Below are 23,574 nucleotides of genomic sequence, written 5' to 3' on the forward strand. Positions count from 1 at the left end.
AAACCTTGCAGGGAAGGTCGAGATGAACGTCCTCAAACCGCGACTCAGGATTCCGAAATTCCTGTAGTGCAGCCCGAGTGTGGCGATTCACCTAAACTTGCTGACACGTTTCACATGTCCGAGCCCAACGTCGCACGTCCGCATTGACTCCGGGCCAAACGAAGCGTTCGGTTATCAGCCGCTGGGCGGCGCGGACACCTGAGTGGCTGATGGAGTGGAAAGTGTTGCATACCACTGTGCAAAAATTCAGAGGGACGAAAGGTCGTGGGGTTGGGTGGGGGGGGGATCGCGGGTTATCGTGCCCTGGACGTAGGGAAGTGCAACCTCCGAAAGCACGAGTGAAGATCTCCCACCCTTCAGTCTCGTCAATTCAGGATTCTCCCGATGAGCCGCGGCCATCGCCTCGAAATCCAGGTCTTTTGTGCCGGAAGCGTTTACGCGAGAGAAGGCGTCGGCTGCTTTGTTTCCGACCCCGGGAACATGGCGGATGTCTCAAAAAATTCAGAGTTGAATGAGAACTGACGAATTTACCGTTCCGAGTAGGATGAACTGTTGTTGAATGCGTTGGTGAGGGGCTTGTGGTCTGTCAAGATGTAGAACTGACGACCTTCGGAGAAGTAGCGGAAATGCTTAATGGAACAATAGATTGCGAGCATCTTCCTTCCAAAAGTGCTGTACCGTCGATGCAGGCTTCAGGAGTTTAGAAAAGAAGCCCAGTGGTTTACACTCTGCACCCTCCTGCTGCTGCAGCACTGCTCCGACCGATGTGGAGGAGGCGTCCACCATGAGGCGTGTAGGAGCGTCAGGCAGTGGATTAATGAGAAGGGTAGCCGCGGCCAGCTCGTCCTTAGCCTTCTGGAAAGCGTGTGGTGTTCGTCAGACAAACAAAATTCTGGTGCCTTTTGGTTGTTTCGGCGCAGCAGGTCGGTTAATGGCTGGGTTACTCGAGCACAAGAGGGAATTACCCACCGGTGGAAGTTTAAGAGCCCGAGGAACTCTCTAAGCTTGCGGAAAGATCTTGGAGCAGGAAACTTCTTGTCGGATTCCACCATCGATTCCAATGGCATAATGCCATCAGCAGTGATGTGGTGGCATAGGAAGTCGGGAGCCTCGACACCAAACACGCACTTTTGAGTTTTAAACACCAGACCGTGCTCATCCAGATGCTGAAAGAGCTGGCGGAGGTGCTGTTCGTGCTCGGTAGGAATTCTGCTGGCCACCAAAATGTCATCCAGGTTGACAAAGACGACAGGAAGACCACGGGTGACCTCATCCATGAATCTTTGAAAGGCCTGTGCTGCATTTTCATAAACCGTAGTTCATACGGACAAACTCAAGCAGGCCGAATGGAGTGGTTATGGCTGTCTTTGGTATGTCCTCCGGTTCGACGGGGATTTGGTGGTATGCCGCTATGAGGTCGATCTTGCTGTATATTTTTGTACCTGCCAGCCGCGCACTAAAATCGTGAATGTGTGGGAGAGTATACTGTTTCGGCGTTGTCGATGCATTCAAGGCTCTGTAGTCACCGCACGGGCACCAGTCATCCCCGTCGTCTTTAGGCATCATGTGTAGCGGCAATGAATGGTTGCTAGACGAAGGGCGAATAATTCCAAGCTGCATCAAATGCTCGAACTCAATGCGTGCAGCTTGAATGATGTTGCTGGACAGCCGTCATGTCCGGGCGGTGACTGGAGTCCCGGTGGTGACGATGTGGTGAGTCACGTTATGTTTCACCGGCTGTTCCGTGTTGCGGGGCTTGGTGAGAGAAGGGAATTCGGCCAGGACGTGGTGGTAGGCAGGTACTGGCTGGAAGGCGCTGGAGTAAGATGAGCAGATGTTTGACTCCAAACCACGTACTTTAAGGGATGTGTTATCCTTGAGGCAACGGTCACGTACGCTCACATCCAGGTTGAAGTGGCGGATAAATTCTGCTCCGAGTATGGCGAAAATAACGTCCGCTACCACGAAGACCTAGCGAAACAGGCGCCTGAGTCCAACGTCTATTGTCAGCGAGCGGAAGCCGTACGTAGCGATGGAAATGTTCTTCACCGCCTTCAGCGACGATATGTTCGTGCTAGAGTCGGCGATCCTCTGGGCTTGCCAGGACAATAGAGATTTCGGCTCCTGTGTCGACTAGCAGGCGCGAGTTGCTTACGCGGTCGACTACGAAGAACAGGCGTCTGGGTGGAGGGACGATGTCGTAAGCCGCCGTTGACGACTGGCCGGAGCGTTTCCTGGAAACGAGCAAGGTTGAATGCAGCGGTTAGCACCGGTGCCGAAACGATGGTGGTACCAGCAGACTCCATCCTTTCTATGTCGTGACTGGCTTCTTTAGGCGCCTTGGCGCTGAGAAACAACGGAGCTTAGTTAACGCTGCCCGATCGAGGCGCTAACTGTTGGCGCTCATTAGCGTCATGATGCACTACTTCGCTTCACCTCTCCTCGACGGCAGCCCCATTCGCGTGAATGAAACTTTATCTTCCATTTCTCCTGTGCTCGTTGTACTGGCGTCATTTGCGCGACGGATATGAAGTGAGGAAAATCTCACTGTATCCCTGCATAAAACGCTTTCGTGTTAAAATGATTCACAGCAAGCAAACAGGCAGGCAATATCGACAATAAAACGTGCACGAGTCGACGCCACCGCAACCGTTGTGACGCGAAGATTTCCCCGCCATACATACATTCTTGTAATGACGACGATAGTGTCACAGCAGAAGATAACATCAACAGAACGTAACGTAATCACGACAGACCTTCCATTACACACAGAAGATTACACAGCTTCAAATAAAATGTAGTGATTTTGTATTCGCACACGTAGGCGGTTTAAGTCTCTGTGCGTATTTTTCATTAAAAAGCGTAACGGTGTTCGTGGCGACGAAATTGAAGGCGTGCGTGGATAAAAATTCAGGGGGTTTCGCAATAATATTTAGCTATTATTTACGCGACGTGGAATAGCTCGGCGTTGTAACGTTACGGCATAGCACGCACCCTGCGTGCCTCCTTCCACCGTACACTTTCTCAATCATTTTAAGTGCGGGGAACTTTAGGGGCCCGGCTTGTCATCGCAGCTCGTCCCACGTCACGCGCGCAAACAAGGCATGGCATCGCGCACCCAAACAGAGGCTTCGTAAAGAAAATCGCTTCGCCTGGTCGGGGTCAAAACCGGGTGCCTCGCCTTATGAAGACGATGTCAATCTCATTGCGCCACAGAGGCACACGTTCCTTATATTCAGACTGTTGGGGTGACCTTTTAGCTGCGCCGTCGCCATGGATGCCGCCATTTCCATGGCGGAAATAAGTACACGATAATGTAAAATAATGAAAAAAATCACGAGTTAACGCAATAATTCCCCCAAAATAATCAAAACCCAGTAAAGTGTTTTTTAAAGGTATTTTCCGGGGCTGCGACGCCCTCTCTTGGCTACCTTGGTTATCATGACCAGGCTGATATTGAAACCAGTCAAGATAGGGGGGTTGAGTATCAGCGTGGTGGTGAAACCGAAAGTAGGCAAGAGAGTGCGTTCGGCTTAGGTTAAAGGTTCACAGGTGGTCAAAATTAATCCGGAGCCCTCCACTACAACGCGCCTCATCGCTCGTGTAGCATCGCGGCGTTAAGCCTCACAATCAATGAATGAAATCTAGAGAGGGCCCCTCCAGGCGGGCTCAGAATTTTCCAACAGATTTACGTTGAGTGGAACTGCTTTACTTTTGACTGTGCATCTAAGAAAATGTTTGTTATGGAGCACCGGCAATATGGCGGGCTTTTCTCTTTGCAGAACTTCTCGAGAAGAAACCATTGTTCCCCGAAAAGACTACTAGCCTTTTATATTCTTATACGCAGGTTGTGCGAATGCCTTTTCGTGAAATTGTGGAAGAGTTTCAGCGTTGACGGGGGCGGCATCAAGCAGTCTGAGAAATATATAAACCATCGCACCGATATACGTACCTAAGTTGCTTTTCTGCAGAACTCCAGAAAGATGATTGGCTTGCATTTCTTGACGCAGCACTGCTCATAAATTTCTTTCAACCTGGACAAATCTGTGACAGTTGTGCGGAAAGACTCGGTCAGCTTCACGTTGGTCTACATGTGTCGAGTATGATGATGATGGTTTGAGTTTAATGGCGCAAGGTTAACAAGGGCAAAGAGCGCCGCAGAGAAAGTTTTTTGATGAGGACAGATGGGCAATTAAATAATAAATTGTCTCAGTAAAAAGAAAAGTGAAGCGATTGCAAGAAGATGGGTGGTGTATAGGGCCAGGATAATTATGCATTATATGAAAGAACCTGTAAAAACCTGACTTCTGATCAAAACTGAAAAACACGCTTCTTAGAGAACATTGGGTTGTCGGCCAAGTGTGATGGATGTAGTGGGACGTGTTGTCTGCACAGTTCAGGAAGCTGCGTCATGTGGTGTCGAGTGCCTTGTATTGAATGAGTACGTTAACTACGGATAGGGCCCCTCCGCACCTGCTGCACTGGGGTCTAAAAGATCCCGTGAGTAGAGACGAGTGCGTTGCATGCGTGTGCCCTATCCGTAGCCTAACCAAGGCGACTTTCGTGTGTCTGGTTTATGAGTCATCTGTGTACCGTCCCAGGTGTGGCTCTATTACATGTAGGTTGTTGTCTTTTTGTTCATCAGTGTGTTTGCTATGTTGTACACCAGGGTCGTCTTAGTTGTGTCTTGAAGTCTGTATAGGGTACCGTTGTAATGTCCACAGTGTTCCTGAGTGCAGCAGCAGCGACCCTCTCGTCAGCCAACTCGTTGGAGCGATCCCAGCGTGTCCTGGGACCCAGCAGTGGAGCAGCTAATGGTTTTCCGCATAGACAGACATACTGGTGTTGAACACAGCATTAACAATGTGGTTTTTGCGGGGCTTGTGCGATGATAGCGCACGAACAACACTCAAGGAATCTGTATAGATGATGGATTTGGGAATTTGATTTTCAAGAATGCGTTATACAATGAGAAAAATTCCATAACCTTCTGGTGAAAAAAATGGTTGTGTGTGCGCTCATGGTTCTGGCTGCATTCAAACTCTGACCATGAGCAGCGCAGGACAACGTAGTGGAGGTTTTGGAAAATTCTGCACGTGGGTATTCTGCACTCTAAAATTCTGCACATGGGTATTCTGTACTTTAAAATTCTGCACATGGGTATTTAGGCTGCAGAGACTGAAACTGTGTCAGTATTGCAGCTCGTGGTACCGGATGTTTGTGAAATTTCATAAACGAAAGGTCACAGGACACAGGGCGAACTTCCCAAGGGAGTAAATGTCTGAAAAAGATGATCTGTACACATCAAAAAACGAAGCGCTGTGCTCTGAGGCTCGCTCTCTCACTGTAAGTGAAAAGGGCAGAGGAACGGATGGGCGATTTACAAACAGCAGAGATATGTGGATGCATTGCAAAAGACAGAATAAAAAGGATGGCTATTCAATTATGAAATTTTAAAAGCATAAAGCAAGTCCATGTACGTCCGTTGGTTCTCAAGGCTCCACTTGTTACACTCGACATACAGACTTTGGACCGGGCTAGAGCGAAAAGCACACGACGCAAGACGAAGCCCCAGTTGTACAATGGGTCAAGCATTCGCAGTGCTGTTTTAGTCACCGAACCATACACCACACTGACGCAGTCCAAACGAGACCCTACCAAAGCAGTATACAAGCACAGCAGGTGTTCTCTGTCAGCCCCATAGGAGTGGTGGGAAAGAACCTTAAGAATACTCATTGTTTGCAGACATTTATGCTTAAGTTCCTTGATATGGGAAATGAATGTGAGTTTGTGGTCAAAACCAACACCTAAAAACTTGTGCTCCTTTTTTACAAGAATGGACACACCCTTAGGACTAATTTCTGGGTCCGCATGGACCTCACGCTTCCTGGAGACCACAATGCAAGAGCTTATTCCAGGGTTAAGTCTTAAACCATTCTTGTGTGCCCAGCCAGCAATTTTCTTGACGCCCTGCTGGAATTGAGATTCACAGATTGACATATTACATTATTTTAAAAAAATCTGCACGTCGTCTACATACACGGAATAAGAAATGGTATGTGGAAATCATCGTGACTATGAAAAGAGTGCAGCTCAACACCCCCTTGCGGCCCGCCATTTCCTTGCACGTGAACCTTTGAGAGTGCACAACCAACTCTCACTCGAAACGTTCTCTGACAAGTAACTAACAAGGGTGTTTAACATGTCACCCGAAACACCGAATGAATTGAGGGCACTAAGGATCCCGTAACGCCAAGCGGTGTCGTAGGCCTTCTCGAGGTCGAAAAACACAGTTATACAATACTGTTCATGCACGAAGCATCCTTGATGTACGAGTCAAGTGCGACGAGTTGATCGTTCGTCAATCGCCCCACCCTGAAGCCTGCCTGGCAGCTCTCGACAAGACCATTGTACACGCTGAACTTTTTTACACCCTTTTAGCCACAAAGGGTGTAGCAAAAGTGTAAAAAGGGCGTTGGGAGGCCTTTACACCCTTTTTCTTGAGTCTCAACACCTTTTTCCTAGCTCTACACCCTTTTTATTTGAAAAAAAAGGGTGTTATCAACTTCAACACCCTTGGTTTTTTCTTGGGGTGTTGAAAGGATGTGGAAAAGGTGTTCAGCTGTTCATTGAATAAGGCCGTGTTTGGATGCATAATAACGCTATGAAGAATAAGACATCCCTTCAAATACTCCTCTACTCGCAAGAAATTTCCAAACGCAAAAAAAATAATTGCTCATATGCAATGATCGCTCGCTTCTTTATTCGGTGCACCACATGCCCCAAGTTTGGCTTTGGCACGTGAAACACCAATCTGAACCTTCAAAATTAAAAATACTGTAGTCGTGTGGCGAAAAGGATATTTACCGACTGCAACACGCTCGGCTTTTTGTAGGTTTTTGAAACGGTGTGAAATAGGTGTGCAGTTGCAAAAAAAAAAAAAAGAACAGCGGAGCTGGGGGTCGACCCAGGTTATTCCGCTGTTGCTATATTTGTTATGTTTGCTAAGCTTTACAGTGTTCTTGCTAAGCTAGGATGACCGCTGAGGGGTGAGGCCAAGTTTAACCGGATTTTACAAGGCTTTTCAGTGTGCCCCCCTTACCCCTCCCCCGCAACTGCCAGTGATCCAAGGGAGAAACAAGCTTGGTCGGACCCCAGCTATGCTGTTTCTCCATCCTTGCAATACTATTGCAAGCTGCGCCAATTTTTTTGCCTTTTAGAATAAAAAAAGACTAGTACCTTTGAAATGGTACAGTAAGAGGTGCGGATACGCATACGCCCCTTGTGCTCACACTCTAACAAGCCCGAAAACCGACTTCGCTGTTATAATACCCTATCTGCGGTGGTGCACCCTTTACAGGTGCCTCAGTTTTTTCCTAGTTGGCGGTCTGTTCTTACACCCTTTTTCTTACACCCTTTTTTCTTTACGCCCTTTTTCTTAGTTTCCAACACCCTAATTTGTAGCTTTACACCCTTCTGGGAAAAGGGTGTTGAAATAATGAACACCCTTTTTGAAGAGTGTTGAGGTGGCGGGGAAGATTTGTATGGTATTTAATAAAATTCTATAAGTTATGGATCACAAAAACTACCGCGTAATTAAAACGTTTTTGCAAATCCGCGTGTTGATTTGTATATTCCCATAGTAAGATCCAGAATTCTAAAATTAGCGCTAAAATATTAGTTTTTTGCGACAAGCCCACTGACTCCATCGGGGGGCTTTCCTCTGCTGGATATAAAAGCAAGAACAGCACAAGCATTGCGAAGTAAGTATGCACTCCCTGTTCCGCTTGCATCCCGTGTTCCAACAGTAACTTGTGCGTATTGGCTGTTTGTGTTGAATGCTGCGTGCTCCGCCGTTTGAGATTGCCTCTGCGCATGCCATCACCTCAAAAAAAGGGTGTGAGACTCAACACCCTTTTTTTAGGGAGTTGAGCATCCTCAACACCCTTTTTAAAGGTTTTGAGCTCAACACCCTTTTTTCATCCATACACCCTTTTTTTGCCAAAACACCTTCTAAGGGTGTTAGCCATGGGACAAGATTTTTACACCCTTTTCGGCCAAAATGGGTGTAAAAAAGTTTAGTGTGTACTCAAGGAAATACACGAGCGTGGGAAAGAAGCTTGCACAGGCAGCTCGTCAGGGCTACGGGACGGTAATTTGAGGGTGACGACGGGTGCTTTTTTTCCTTCAAGAAAGCCACTACTTTGGACAAGAAAGCCACTACGAAGAATGTGGAATGTGCCCTGAAATCAATATTTTATTATATAGATGTAGAAGTGTTTCAAGTGTGTCTCCGTATAGGTGTTGTATCATTGTATATGTTATGTTGGCGCTGAGGGTTTAGACGTGCTCAGAGCAGCCCTGAGCTCATGCAGTGAAAACTGTTAGTTATAAGAAGATGTTGACCTACTGTTATATAGTAACGGCTTCTTTTCGGGCGATTGTTTGTGTTTTGTGAAAGTGTTTGTGTAGTGTGCTAACTAGACACGTGTTGGAAGTGTTGTGCGAGTGTGTCAACCTGGTCTTCGAGTGTGTCCCCTGTTGTGCTGACCAGAGGAAGGCTGTTTGTTTGTTGTACTTTGAATTTGCGTATTAGTGTCCATACTTTTCGTGTGTCGGTGTAGGAGCGTATTGATGTTATAAATGAAGGCCTACTATCTCGTTTTGCCTCACGGCGCACACGTTTTCCCAGCGCCTTTGCCTTTTATAACAAAAGGAGGTGTACCGACGTGGGGTACCGACGAAGGATACCCCAAGCCTTGTTCTGGGCCTCTCGCACCAGCCTACAGCCTTCATTCCACCACGGCCTCCTCTGGCTGCGCAGGGCACCAGAGGCGTGCGGAATAGACTTTTCGGCTGCGTCGAGGATGTGCGCCGTGAGTAGTTGGGTTGCCTGCTCAACGTGTAGGTGTATTATGGACGTGTAGTGCAGTTTGGATGTCTGTGTAAATGTATTCCAGTGTGCGCTTGCTTCATTAAACCTGTTCTGGGAAGATGGACTGCTTGAGCATTTACCTATATGTGTTAGTGAGGGGTGGAAGTGGTCACTACCATATGGGTCAGTGCCCACACCCCACTCAAGGCATGGAATCAGGACTGCATATCCAATAGGCAAGTCAAGGTGTGAATAAGTGTTGTGTCCTATATTATAATATGTTGGCGGTTTCTGGTTTAAAAGACATGCTCCCGACGATGTTAGGGATTTCTCAATGAGGCGACCTCGGGCATCCGTGCCAGGAGAGCCCCAAAGAGAGTTATGCGCATTCAGGTCGCCTATCAGAATGAAAGGTTAGGGTAACTGACTTAGCAGGCCTTCGAGATCTGTGCTCGAGAGCTGGAAGTCAGGAGGTATTGAAAGAAAATAGATTACCCTTCGAATTGCAACAACCCGTAGGATGGTATGTAGTGTGACTGTGTAGCACGCGAAGGATTTCTGGGCAATGATGGCCAAACCACCTGAGGATGTGGCACCACAATCTCTGTGCTACCTAAATACCATGAAACTATTTAAGAAATTTGTGCGCCTGGAGTTCAAATGGTCTTGGAGACACATAAAACTTGGCTGATTGGATTGCAATATCGGATACACATCACAAAGATTTTTTAGAAGGCCTTTGTAGTTACATTGCATGATATTTGTCTTGTCATCATTTAGGTATAAAGCGACTGGAATATGTGCATGTTTCTATGTCGACTTTCGAGGCGTGCGCTTTTGGATGGGTTTTTTTCACCTTCTGTACTGACCTGGACGCCACAGCCCGTTCCTTTTGCTGTGGTGCACGCAGGAACGGCTTGACGTCCATGTCGTCATCCGAAGTCATGAGGGCGCCCTGTGAGCCGGACTCCCTGGACTTCGACTTGGCACCCTTCCTGGTGCCCTTCGTTGCAGCCGCGACCACCGTTAGCGCGAGGAGCGGCCCGGGTGGCAGAGGCGGTGCGGCAGGGGTGGGAACTGCCGCGGGTGCCTCTGTCTCCATTCCCTCCGTTACAAGTGTCAAGTAACTGACTTCATTAGTAGAGAGGCTGTTGATCTCTCCCATCTCTTTACTTACATTTTTTCCAGTCTTTCGCGATTTCTTGCTTAAACGCGCTTCTGAACACAAACGGACTGTGCCTGCTTCCTTTCCTGTCACCTGTGCAACGATGAATGCAACGAACATTAGGCTGATGATCATCTTAATACATGAAAAAACAAAGTCGCATTTTTGAAAGCTGCTCTCCAGCACAGCTGTTTGCTAACAGAATCATTCACCGACAACAGTCTTTGAAGTTTTCGTAGATAGGGCATGTATTCTAGAGCAAACTTAATGCGAATAAATATGTGCGACTGAATTCTTTTCAGGTTGATAATACAACGAAACAGCACAACATTACATAGAAAAAGGAGGAGAGCATTATTCATCAAAAATTGACACAACAACGTAACGTTATCCAGTTGGGATGCCAGAAGCCAAAATAAAATGAGAGGAACGAAAGACGCAGAGTTATGTCAATCAATCAATCATTCAATTAATAAACAAACAAAAAACAAACAAACAAACAAACAAATAAATATATAAATAAATAAATAAATAAATAAATGAAAAAGGTATTTGTCTACCCATTACTGGGAACGCCAAAGTTGGGAGTGAAAACAGAATAAAGGCTTCGTGCACAGAAGGTGTCAAGAAAGGGTAGAAACAAATACCGTGTATTGCGAGACAATGGCATCTGCACAAACCTAAAATGACATTCTTAAAAGCACCCCTCTGAGGGTTTCAGGTAATTTGCAAAATAAATGGTAATTTGACCAAAATGTAAGCAATGGCAAAGTAGGTATACGCATATTTTATGCTTTTACAAACAATTTCAGAACGTTTTGCGGATTTTTTGGCATTTGCTGTCGTGAGTGTTCAGAATATGAGTTGTATCTGCGTCGGTATTCCGGAAAATTTGTTAAATTCCTGAAATGTTCATTTTTTTCATGTATTATATTTAAGCAAAATATATAAAAAATAAAGTCTAAAAATAAATTCCAAATTTAGCCTTTATTTTATAGGCACATTGAACAAGGTTGCAAGTAATGCGAGCATAATGTTGTAGCAAGATAAGTAAACGGGCGTTCAAGCAGAATGAATTCGCATGGGGCGGGTGCTATCGCGGTGCCGTTGACGTTTTTTTTTTAGCTTTCCCCAGTTTTTCACTTTAGGGAAAATTGTTCCAACTGTCAAATTACCAACTCCACCAATTTTCGCTTTAGATATGTCATGATTTGCAGAGACACTGCAAGTGCGAAAGCGCTCTATCAGGTTCAGGGTGTTCTACAAGGGTCAAGGAACTGACTTCATTAGTAGAGGAGCTCGTGAGCTCTCCTATCTCTTTACTTACTCTTGTTCATCTCGGCCTCGTTCTCATCCTTAAGCGCGCTTCTCAACAAAAGCTGTCTGAGCCTGCTCCCTTTTCCGTCACCTGTACAACGACGAGGGCAACGATCATTATGATGATCATTTCAAGACATAAAAAAATGAAAGCACATTTTTAAAGCTGCTCTCTAGCAAAGATTTTTTTTGCAGAATTTAAAGAAAAAATGGTAATTTGACCAAAATGTAAGCTCAAGAAAAAGTAGGTTTATGCATATTTGATGCTTTTATAAGACATTTCTGAAGATTTTGCTGATTGCGAATATGAGTTGTATCAGGTTTGGTCTTCGCGAAAAGTTAGTTTAGTTCCGGAAGTGTTCACATATATGTGTACTATATATATGCAGAATATATAAAAAGTACATTTCAAAAAATAAACTCAAAATATTGCCTGTACTTTATAGGCACAGTAGTCGAGGTTGAAAGTAATGTGAGTATAATTTTGTAGCAAGAAAAAAAGGCGCGCGTTCAAGTGAAAACGAATTTGCATGGGGCAGGCGCCAACGCTATACCGCCCGTGTTCGTTTTTTTTGCTTTTGCCAGTTTTTGACTTCAGGAAATATTGTCCCAACTATCGGATTATCAACTTCACAACTTTCCGCTTTAATATATGTGAGGATTTGCAGAGACACTGCAGTCTTGATTGCACTTCCAGAAATTATGTAAATAAAAATACCTTTCGCTTTAGCTGCATTTTGAATAGTGTTGTGCACGTGATTAAGAGCTCATTTGGCACGCAATTCAGGTTTTATAATAACAGCTCATCCTGTCCAACACTTGAGAGCCCAGTAACAGGAGGTCCAGGATTTTAATTTAGTGTGATGCCTGCGGATGGTGCAGACATGAATATAATGTACAAAGGCTTGACGTTGGGCTAGTTAGAAGTTTTTCACTTCTTCAGTCCTTATATTTGAGCTGACTTTGAAATGTTAAAGAGACATAAATCAGCAAATAAAAAATGGGTCACGTGTATTGTCACTTTGCTGCAAATGTTGCCGAAAGACGAGAAGCTTCTGCGGCCTCCACCAGGTAAATGCCTCTATTTTCTGCATCGCCCACCCCCATGCTCTCTTCCTCCCTTTAGAATCGCCCCTGAAGAAATCTCCCTGATGTATTGACTTGTCGAGACTGCTAACGACATTTCTTCATATGTGGCTGATGACGTCTGCCATCTCAGTAAAGAATGTAATGTATTGGCTTTCAAGGAACTGGCGCCCAGGCCGTATATGTGAACAATCACCTCACTCAGAGAAACAAGCAGCTGTTTGCCAAAGCTCTTGCTTTGAAGAAAGAAAATGTATGGCAATTTCTCTGGACAGATGATTGCGTCATCAAGGCCCGTCTGACAACAGAAATCCGAGTGCTTAGAATTAGGGACGAAGCTGATCTCGAAATTTTCTCCAGGTCGACACCCGCCGTGAGTCTGATGCCAAATGAACAGGTACCTTCGTAGAACGATGACGGGTGATCAGTTGTGACTTCAAAACAACCATAATGGCATACATCGATACAAAACAGATTCCGTCCTTATCAACTAAAAACTCCCACTCTGTAATCCAATTTAATGCCCGCAGCCTCAGGAAGCACCACGACGAATTTCAAGCACTCTTATCTTCCGGCCCCTATCCTTTTTCGGTTGTCTGCGTATCATGAACGTGCTCAACGACTCTGATAACAATATTTACAGTTTTCAACTGTATACTCCTAAATTTTGTCACCGGCAAACATCAACTTATTGTGGTTTTGCTATTTTTGTGTTATCAAGAATTAGATATAAGCGCAGACACGACCTTCATCTCGAAGTACAAGACTGCGAATCGGTGTGCGTAGAAATAGAGAATTCGTGTTTCGGCATTGATAGTAAAAACATAGTATTGGGCAGTATATATAGGTCACCTAGCTCCTCCCTCCCAGATTTTTGTACAGCATTAGACAAACTGTTTCATACGCTCTCGCACGAAAACAAAAATGTAGGGATATTAGGTGACATTAAAATTGATCTCTTAGACAACAACTCCTGTCACGACAAGTACAACAACTGCTTTCAAGGTTATGGCTATGAATCACTAATCAATATACCAGCCCGCTGTGCTCCCAATTATCTAGGAACTGTCCTTGACCATGCTTTGACGAACTTATTTCGTTCTCCTGAAGCTTATGTCATACGTACGAGCATCACTGATCACTATCCAGTTTTACTTCGTTTTAACTGTCCCAATTACAGAAAAACTAATGAGTTTTCGCAATCTATATTTAACAAAAAGCTATTTCTTGAAGAAATCCAAAACGCCGACTGGACACGTGTAACATGTCTTAAAGACGCACAAATTTGCTATACTGAATTTAGTTCCATGATTACCACTTGAATAGAATGCTGCACATCAACTGTACTTTGTCGAAAAAATTATTCATGAACACAAAACCCGTGGATTACACCGTCTTTGTTAAAGCGCTTGCGCTAAAAAGACAACCTTTATTGCAAAGTTAAGAAACGACAGTTCAGTACCCACCTAAAGGAGCGCTAGAAAAAATATTGCAACGAACTAAATTCTTTGTTGAAACAAACCAAAAAGGACTACTATAAATATAAGATACTAGAGACGGGTAATAATGCTTCCAATCAGTGGCGTTTACTAAACAATTTACTTATCAGCACCCCTGCAAAAAGTGCCCCCACCGAAATAGAGCTTGGCGAAGAAGTACTTACACCGCCCAAATATATTGCAAATGCTTTTAGCACTTACTTTAGCTATTCAACAAGCGCACCATCCACGAGTTACGACGATAGTTTGCATCATGCATCACAGTCATTCTTTCTTCATCCTACGACACCGAGTGAAGTGCGTACGACGATAGCTAATCTCAAAATCACCAGTACAGGCCTCGATAACATTCACGCGTCCTGTATCAAAGGAATTGCCGATTTTATTTCACATACTTTTGCTTACATCATCAACCTCATGTTCACAAATGCCGCATTTCCTCACGAACTAAAGCAAAGTAAAATAACTCCGGTATTCAGGAAAGGAAATAAGGCAATTATTAGTAATTATCGACCAATTTCGATTTTTCCATTCCTAACCAAAGTGGTAGAAAAGCTAATCGAACAGTGGCTTTCGAACTACGTCCAGAAATTTCTCCTCTTGACACCAAGACAATTCGAATTCCGCCGTGGTCTGTCGACTAACCTTGCCCTAACAGAATTAACAGATAAGTTAAAAACGGAAATAGATAAAGGAAAATATGTTGGGTCTGTTTTTATTGACTTTACTAAGGCCTTTGAGAGTATTAACCACGACATACTTTTCTGTAAACTAGCATCATTAGGCATAAATGGTCCCGCACTACAGCTCCTGCTCGATCACTTACATAATCGTACGCAAGCAGTTAACATATCAGGAGTTCTCTCCGACACAAAAACTGCAAACAAAGATGTGCCCCAAGGATCTATTCTTGGACCGTTATTATTTCTTATTTATATTAACGACCTGCCGAATTGTCTGACATCCGGAACCGACTGCATTTTGTACGCCGATGACACCACCATTTTCACGTCCCAAGAAAAACTTTCCAGTGTTATTTCACAGCTGAACCATGACCTCGCCAACATTTCTTGCTGGCGTCACAATAATCAGTTGTAAATTAACCCATCTAAGACAAAATTTGTTTGTTTTTAGCACGCTCACAAAACCTCGTGACGATCTCAACCCTGTGTACATCAATATTCACGCCATCATACCGACTGATGAATGCACATTCTTAGGAATTGAACTTGACCGTTTTCTGAAATTTGATGCACACATTTAACTAATCAGGAAGAAAGTTGCATATGGTGTGCGGGTACAAATAAAAGCGCGCCATTACTTTGAGAAACGGATTCTAATCACCTTATACTATGTTTTTTCCACAGTCACATGAACTATTCTATTGGGTCATGGGGTCTGACTTACAACTCCCACATAGCACCATTGCAGGAAACCTAAAACCGGGTACTGCATATAATCACTTGTAGTCGTTTTGATGCTCCCGTTAACCCTTTTTCTTGATCTTAAACTTGTTCCGATTACTGACACCATAGCATTTAACGTTGCCACAACTGCCTTTCGCCTTTTCAATGAACCCGACCTTCTCTATATTATTGGTAATACTAAACTAGAGAACACTAACCAAAGTCATTTTTCATTGCAAAATAACTTTTTACTTCCAAAGGTACGCACGAACTACGCTAAACAGACATTCGCTTTTACTTCAATCAAAATATGGAACGTTATATGTAACCTTATACGGTTAAAACACAAGTACGTCCATCAACGTTTAAACGTTCCCTTCGATCATTTTTGACGAACCGTCACATAGACTTTTGACGTGTGCATTCACATTTCGCCTAATGTAGTCTTTTTTTATATTTTACACACCTAAGCATTGCATTTATACAACTGCTACGTACGTATATGAGTTGACTGCACTCAATATTGCATCATTTATAGGATGCTTTATTTTGGTTAAATATTCCTGTTAGTTGTTTGAATGCTGTGCGCTTTATTTGTTCAATATGTTCCTTATTTATTCCTAAAATATGCAATGTTCACAATTCACTATTTACGCGTACTCTCGTTATTTGTTTGTATAAGATAGGTAATAAAAATGGGGTATCATTCCTGCTAGCAGCTGCAATTAAGCTATTTCTGTGCATGCTATCAATAACAAGGGGTCCCATTACAGTTCATTACGCTGGGACCCCTTTCTGTATTAAGTATATTCTGGTGGTGTACCATTGTGTAACAACAACAATGAAGTTCTATTAGATGCAAGGCATCTCTTACACTCGGCCTGTCCCGCGTTGACCGGCGTAGTCCACACTCCTCATAACGCATGCGCAAACTCTCTACCGTTATTGTCTCCGACAGCTGTGCCTTATGCGCTCTCTCCGGCTCATTATCATAACAACAGCTGGCGCGCTTCGCCTACGTTCGCATGTGCTCCGGAGCGCTTGTGCGCGCATGTGTGCGCATGCGCAACTTTCCTCCGCTGTCTCCTCTCCTTCAAGCGCGCATATAAAGCGGTGAGCACTCGGCACCCGTTCAGTTAAGCGCGCGCTTTCGCTTGACACAGTTGCTCGACTCCGCAAGTCGTGCTTCGCTTAACGACGACGACTCCGTTGAATCTTCCGATGAAGACGGTCTTTACGTACTTGGAACTCTATGTGTGACTGAGCATCATTTAAGGTTCACTCCACTTCAACCACATTTGGGTAACCAACATAACGGAAACGTGAATTGAACCCCGTGAGATGCCTCGCATTCCCCAGGGTTCCCCTCGTGGGAAGGTGACGGAATTTTTTCTATTCTATTCTACTGCAGTTTCGATTTTAACACTGCTATTACGGGACCCAAATAAAATTTTGCACGTTACAGGTAGTAACTATATTAATCATTATCTCGCTCTTTGCCTTCCCTTCACGGGTATTCTGTTCTACGTTTAGTCGTTTCTACAGTCCTCTTGTTTTCTGTCTCTGTGCTAGGTTTCACACTACTCTACAGAAACCTGTCTAACGCGACTAATTTCGAGCTGCGACTCTGCTCTCTTCACACTACGCGGCCTCTCCCGCCTTCTCAAGAGGCCCATCAGATTCTGTAATAACTTTCAAGATGTCACAGGCCGCAAACATCCTACCTTGTACTCCCACTTCTCCAAGTTGACCTAGAGTCTGCCTGCCAAAATAAAAAACTTTCTTTCTCCTTCAAAGCATAGTGCTTCCGGAAGGCGAATGGTTTCGTCATGTGGATTTAAATACAATCGATTTAAAACACACCGTGCCGGATTTTCAAAGCGATGCTTTGTATGCCTAACTTGTGCTGTAGATTGCAACTCGAAAACGCCGTGCAGGAAAGTAACTTTACACATTGGGTTTCCGGTAGGTGCTCATGATGATGATAAAACGGGAAACGGCTCAATAAAAAAGCGCTTACTGTGGTCGGACTTTGAGTGTGAGTCAGGTTTCATAGAAGAATGCTCCGCGGTTTAATCACCTTTTCATAAAAATATTGGCTTTGATTTTTTCACTAGTATTTCGCGGACCAAGTATACCCTATTATTTTAGGTGTATTTCCCGCGAAGCATTTCGTTCTCAAGCAACCTGATCTATCCTTAAAAAGAAATCTGCTGCCTTGCAGTTATTTTAGAGGTTTTCCTTTATGACACCAGCTTCTTATGTAAAAGTTCTGACATTCTCATAGCGTTCGGAATGACCTTTGCATGCAACACATCATCACCATGGCCATTTTATTTGGGGTATACGGTGTTGGTTTCGTCTCCGAAATGCAGGCATCATCTTGGTTGTGCTGATTTAGCTGAAGGGGCATTTTCGAGTCGTAGAAACACTGAGAAGCCCCGAGACTGGCGTGGGGTCTTTTGATCTACCAAGCGCATATAGTAACGCGAGCTTTAGTTTTGTATCAAAGGACCGTCAATAACGATACTCACTGGCGTATCGTAAAATTCATGTTGCGGGGTTCCTTTAATGTTAACTTAGATTAGAAAGAAATGCAGAAAAAAAAAGGAAGAAATGAAAAGAGAAGGAAGATTGAAAGAGAGAAGAAAAGAAAGAAAGGAAGGAAGGAAGGAAGAAAGGAAGGAGGGAAGGTTGGATGTAAAGAGGAAAGAAAGAAAGAAAAAAGGAAGAAAAGAAGAAGGAAGGAAAAAAGAAAGAAAGAAACAAGAAGAGAAAGAAAGAAGTGAAGAACGAAATAAAAAGCGAAAGAAGCAAAGAGTGTTTGCGTTGGTTCACCAAAAAAAGGATGGCCCTCGGCCATAAAAAGGTCCCGTTCTCCTAAGAATATTGAAGTGAAGTTTCTTTTGAACGCAAATACTCGTTTTAGCACTAAACCCGTACTGAAACATCTATTCATAGTGATTTACGCTACATGGTGTATTGAGATCACCTTCAGGTCTTAAGTGACGCGAGTAACAGTTCAGAGGGAATTAAAGACTACGAAAGGCGCCCCTAAATATGTCCTGTCATTCAGTCCAATGTACATGGCGTTCAACGCACTAAACAGTTCTGCATACGTGACTGAAGGCTTGGTCATAATAGCTTCCGCAAATATATTAATGTCTTACCATATGCAGCTTGCCTCCTTTGCAGGCTGAGAGGTGTCTGGCAAACATTGGTCACCACCTCTAGCAGCTTTAAACTCGAACAAATTTTCACAGGTTTGTAGAGATCGATCACGTCGGCATGGCTCGACCCGACTACGAACAGCACCACTGCGACGGCGAGCCGCATCTGCACAAGCACGTGACACAGAGGGAATGTGGCGACAAAAATGCCTTTACATCAATGTTTAAATGAATCAAGCGTGCAAAACTCACGTGGCAGTAGATTATAAATAGTTATTTCGTGAAGCTTGGACGCTCAGATTAAAGTGAGCTTAAGAATCGCACCTCAGTCCGCATATAACGAAAACTTTCATGCTCTACAGTCCTGTGAGACTGCAGCCCAGTAGACTTCTGCTTCTCTCACCAGAGTTTGTACACGAATACCCATAGACAACGTCCAATTGACATTCAGTGAGAGACTTACAAATGCGAGCCGTTTTAAGCCGTAATTGAAAGACACCCTTACGGTGTTGGTTTAAGTTTAGAGAACAACTTTGTTAAGTCTTATTGCTGTGATCACTGTGGGCAGTGTTTATTTTTTCAGCAGATACTGAAAAAACTACATTACGCAGTTGCGCGACAGCGTTTCGTAAAAAGATGGCGTATAGATAGTACAAATAACATTTAAAGTGTGAGCTTTCCATCAGCTTTGCAATTGCATAGTTGCAGTTATCAAAGTTTTAGGCTTTCTATTTTTAAAATGTTTTATGTCAGTCAACAGCAGCACACCTTCAATTGCGTCGCAAAGACACGTAGAGACTGCTATGCAATGACGGAATCAAGCTTCGTTGAATTCAACAGCGGGTCTTGAAGAGTGTGTGCCATGAGACTCTTTGGTTTACCGCAATAGACTATATTTAGGGGGTAAAGACAGGGCTATATCTACCATCGCTAATCGAATGTTTTTAGGAAAAACGTTACTCGCAGAAATATACGCGTACGCTAAAGAAAGGATTGTTGGAGGTCTGTTGTGAATTGTGAAAATAATAGGAAGCCTTGAAACAATCTCTACCAGTGAAACGTGCGTCGGATAATGTATGAGCTCGTAGCACAGCAAAGCACTAAAAATGGGTGGCTGTTCGTGTCAAGTTGTGCGCCATTGAAAGGTTCAAAAAGAAGGCTGTTTCCCTGCACACATTGTGTTTTTTTTCATATTGCACGCGGTAAAACTACACCTTTTTAAAATTTAGCAAGAAAACTTGCTCCAGACATACAGTGCGTCACATTTATGAAAGCAAGGGTACTTTTTCTCGCACTGATACAGGTGCAGGTACACGCAAGTTTTCTTTGAGAGTTAACCGAGATCACTCAAATGAAAACAACATCCGAGTTCCTTGAAGACCTTCAGGCTTTTTTGAAATCAAAACTAACTGAGACAACGAAATTATAGCTACCCGGGGTTTTTAACCTACCAAGCAAAGACTGGAGTTCTTTATCGACCGGTAACAATGATGCTGCTAGTAGCGCAAAGTCATTTAAAATAACGAGGAATCATGATCTTAAACAGATTGTTCAACAGGACACTAGGGTAACCTCGGATTCTCAGTCACTGCTTCCCCTAGTATTCCTTTCGGGCAGTATGGAGGAATTGGGCGTCACGGTTTATGAAGGCATATCTTACCACCAACGGATATCGGTTGAGATTCTGTGTTGCACAGAACCTCGCAAACGACCCTTCGTTCTGGTGACTTTTAGCGACTACGTCCAGGCAGATGACACGTCAATTTTAGATTTTTTAGAAAAAACATTCGAATATTTCAAGCTAGCCTCTGAAAGTGAGCCAGTTGATTGTTTCTGGCAGCAATTCAAATCAATAATGAATTGAAAAAGTGTGTTGGTGCGGGCTTGTTGGTACATAACTGAATATCGAAAAACAGCGCTAAAACAGGACAAAAGAACGTGGCAAGACTGGGCGCTGACTAACAACAACGAGTTTTATTTCGCTGTGGCGAAATATATACCCTCAGAAAACACGGAAAGAAAGAAAGGGCGACAAACATTCAACTAATACATCAGGCGCATGTGCAAAAATAACATTCATTGATCAAGATAACTGAGTTCTTTTTCTAACAATTCAATGGATGCCTTACTCACAGACGAATCACCCTGCTTGTGGATGACATGTGCTTCGTATATTTCTCTGGCACTCTTTCCTTTATACTTTCTTAGCACACGTGTCTGCTCGAAAAGAGGGGTACATTTACGATCCGCACAATCCGCACAGTGAAGAGCCAAATTCCTGCCAGTTTTATTTTTCACTGTGTTCGCGTGTTCTCGCCGCCTATCGTTCAGACACCGCCCTGTTTGGCCCGTGTATGATTTACCACAGGACAATGGAATGTCATAGACTACACCAGACGAGCATGCAACGAATTCGGTGCACTAAACACAATAGTCACTCCGGCTCGTGCTGCAGCCTTTTTTTAGCCGGTTGGAAACACCATGAACGTAGGGGATCACTGTCAACTTCTTCCGGTCGATCATTTGGAGTTATTTTGTAGGGTTTCGGCTGCGTATTTCTTTCAGGAGGGTCTCACACACATTGAACAACAAATGTTCAGGGAAACCAGCCCTTGTCAACCTCTCAACTTGCGCAGAAAAGCTGACCCCCATTTGATGAGAGCACGACCTAGTGAGGGCGTTCCTGAGTGCCGAGGTGGCAATGCCTCTTTTTACGATTTTTGAGTGGGCAGACGTGAAGGGCAATAAATTCTTCTTCGAGCGGGGACAATATTTCCAGCAGACGTGGTCGGGATGCAGGGTCAATTCCATGTCCAGAAACCTGCGGCGATTATGGCAGGGCTCCTCCGTCGTCAACGTAAAGCCCCCAAGCGTTGAAGAAAACATTCTCACAATGCACTGGACCCGTTCCTGGCTGTTCAATGATGAAGAGCACTTGAAAATCACCAAAAAATCATCGACATAGCGGAAGACCCGCACAACCTGACTACTTGCGAGGTTCGCCTCAAGCCTCCTTGTTCATATACAGGCTTGTTCCTATTCGATTGAATAAAAACAATTACTAACCCCTGGATCGCTAGAGGTATTATACACACTAAACGCAAAATAAAGAGATTACGGAAAAGACAATTCCACACTGAACAGATTTAGCAGTTACGAGCGGCGTTAAAAATCCAAATCGCTACGTCAAAAAACGGTTTTTAATGAAACGTTTTCGGATTTCCTGCACCCTTCGCCTAGACATTTTGGCTGTACTTAAGCGAGCATTAAGGAATTGAACAAATTACGGTAGGTTCTGATGTTATAATTCAGAAAAAAGACATAGCTAATGCTTTTAATCACTTTTTACAGTCTGTATTTACAAAGACGGCATTTACGGATGAAGATAAGAAAATGGCGGATACTTGCGCATGCGCCATGGATACAGTTTCATTTGATTAGCGGGCGTGTTTCCACAGTCTGTAGTTACTTAATTTGAAAGAAAAGAAGGGTAATGGACCGGTTGGAATACCAACTGTGCTTTTGAGGCGGTATGCGGAGTGGATGTAGTCTTATTTAGTCCTTATCCTCGAAAAAGCTATTTTGAACCATTCAATCCCAAAAGACTGGTGGAGCGCAATTGTTAAATCGGTATTTAAAGGTGGCGATAGGATGCTTTTTACCAACTACAGGCTAGTTACTCTGCCGTGGGTTCGCTGTAAGGTTTTTGAACACGTCATTGCAAAAAAACGAATATTTTCTTGGAGACAAATGGGCTGATGTGTAGGCAACGGGTTCAGGCAAGGGCTTTCCACGCTATCCCAACTGGTTGAAGTCTCCAAGATTTTACCGCTGCTCCAGGTAACAAGGAACAATGCGATGTAATATACGCAGACTTTGCAAAAGCGTTTAAGAAGGTATCGCACCATAAATTGCTCGTCAAGCTCAGAGAAACAGGCGTAAATGAAAATATCTTCAACTGGATTGAGGCATACATAACGAACCGCAAGCAATTGGAGCGAATTGATGGGTTTGAGTCTGAATGTCTTTATGTTTAGTCCGGTGTCCCACAAGGGTCTTTGTTGTGCCCATTGCTGTTTTTGGTGTATATAAATGATGTTGTTGATGTTGTTAACCCTCCTGTAAAAATAAAATGTTAGGCGACGATAGTCTAATCTAGGTCCCAGTGACATGCACAAATGACCCAAAATATATTTAATGATTGCCTCTAGGATTTTAAAACATGCTGCGATAAATGGGAAATGAAAATAAATATTCTTAGACAACGTATACGCATATATCTAATACGAAAAGCGTTCTACCATATACCTACACCATTGGACCTCATTACTTACCGACGGTGTGTGCACTTAAATATTTGGAGGGCATATTACGACTTACCTGAAATGGCGTGCACATGTTGAGAAAGTATGCTGTGCCTCTTACAGAAAACTGCGTTTCTTGCGTGCTAAATTACCGAATGCTACGACAGACGTCAAGCTGCTTGCATATAAAACATTTGTGCGCCCTGTTTTAGAATACGCTTGTGGAGCATGGAGCCCGGCCCAAAATGATTTAATAGGTAAACTCGAACGCATTCAGAGACTTTCCGCACGATTTATTTGTTCGAAGTATAAAAGAACGAAATCAGTTACCGAAATGTTTAAAAATTCGTTTAGAAACTCTTGAAACTATACGACAAAAGCAACGCTTAAATTATTCTTTGAGATATTACGGGGTGAAATAAAGATAGCTAAACGAATTTACGTACACCCCCCGAATATGCTCAACAGCCGAATAAACCATGACGTGGCAGTTCGCCCTTTCGGTGCTCGCACGGACGTCTTTCGTAATTCGTGTTTTCGTGATGTTACAGAAGCATGGGACAAATTGCCGCGACATATTGTTGAAAGTGACGGTATGAAATTTGAAAGTTCTCTTGATGTTTACTTCGCGCAACAATGAATATGTGATTGTGTTTTCGTTCTTAGCTGCTGAAAGCGTCAATGTCTGTATTTGCTTTCCGTATCTTTTGCTTCCCTCTCTTTAAAGACCCTCAAGGGAGAGTCGAAAGTAT

General features: G+C 43.8%; 1 protein-coding gene across 1 annotated transcript; it reads right to left on the minus strand.

Moving 5' to 3' along the window:
* Positions 1–3,952: 3,952 nt before the first annotated feature.
* On the minus strand, positions 3,953–23,036 carry LOC144141636 (uncharacterized). Its single transcript, XM_077673174.1, has 5 exons — positions 22,899–23,036; positions 18,519–18,684; positions 11,368–11,448; positions 10,053–10,133; positions 3,953–4,044 (listed from the first exon to the last, which is right to left on the minus strand). Exons 1-5 carry the CDS (start codon positions 22,914–22,916, stop codon positions 3,953–3,955), a joined length of 438 nt encoding a protein of 145 aa, XP_077529300.1. The 5' UTR covers positions 22,917–23,036.
* Between the last annotated feature and the right edge of the window lie 538 nt (positions 23,037–23,574).

The sequence above is a fragment of the Haemaphysalis longicornis genome, unplaced genomic scaffold (assembly GCF_048455015.1).
Source record: "Haemaphysalis longicornis isolate Haplotype H1 unplaced genomic scaffold, Haemaphysalis longicornis Haplotype H1 scaffold_6, whole genome shotgun sequence".
NCBI lineage: Eukaryota > Metazoa > Arthropoda > Arachnida > Ixodida > Ixodidae > Haemaphysalis > Haemaphysalis longicornis.

Coding starts and splice junctions, on each gene's coding strand:
- LOC144141636 (XM_077673174.1), bottom strand. Junction 11,449..18,518: donor AAGGAGGCAAGCTGCATATG/GTAAGACATTAA, acceptor GTCGTTGTACAG/GTGACGGAAAAGGGAGCAGG. Junction 4,045..10,052: donor CGCGAAAGACTGGAAAAAAT/GTAAGTAAAGAG, acceptor CAACTGTCACAG/ATTTGTCCAGGTTGAAAGAA.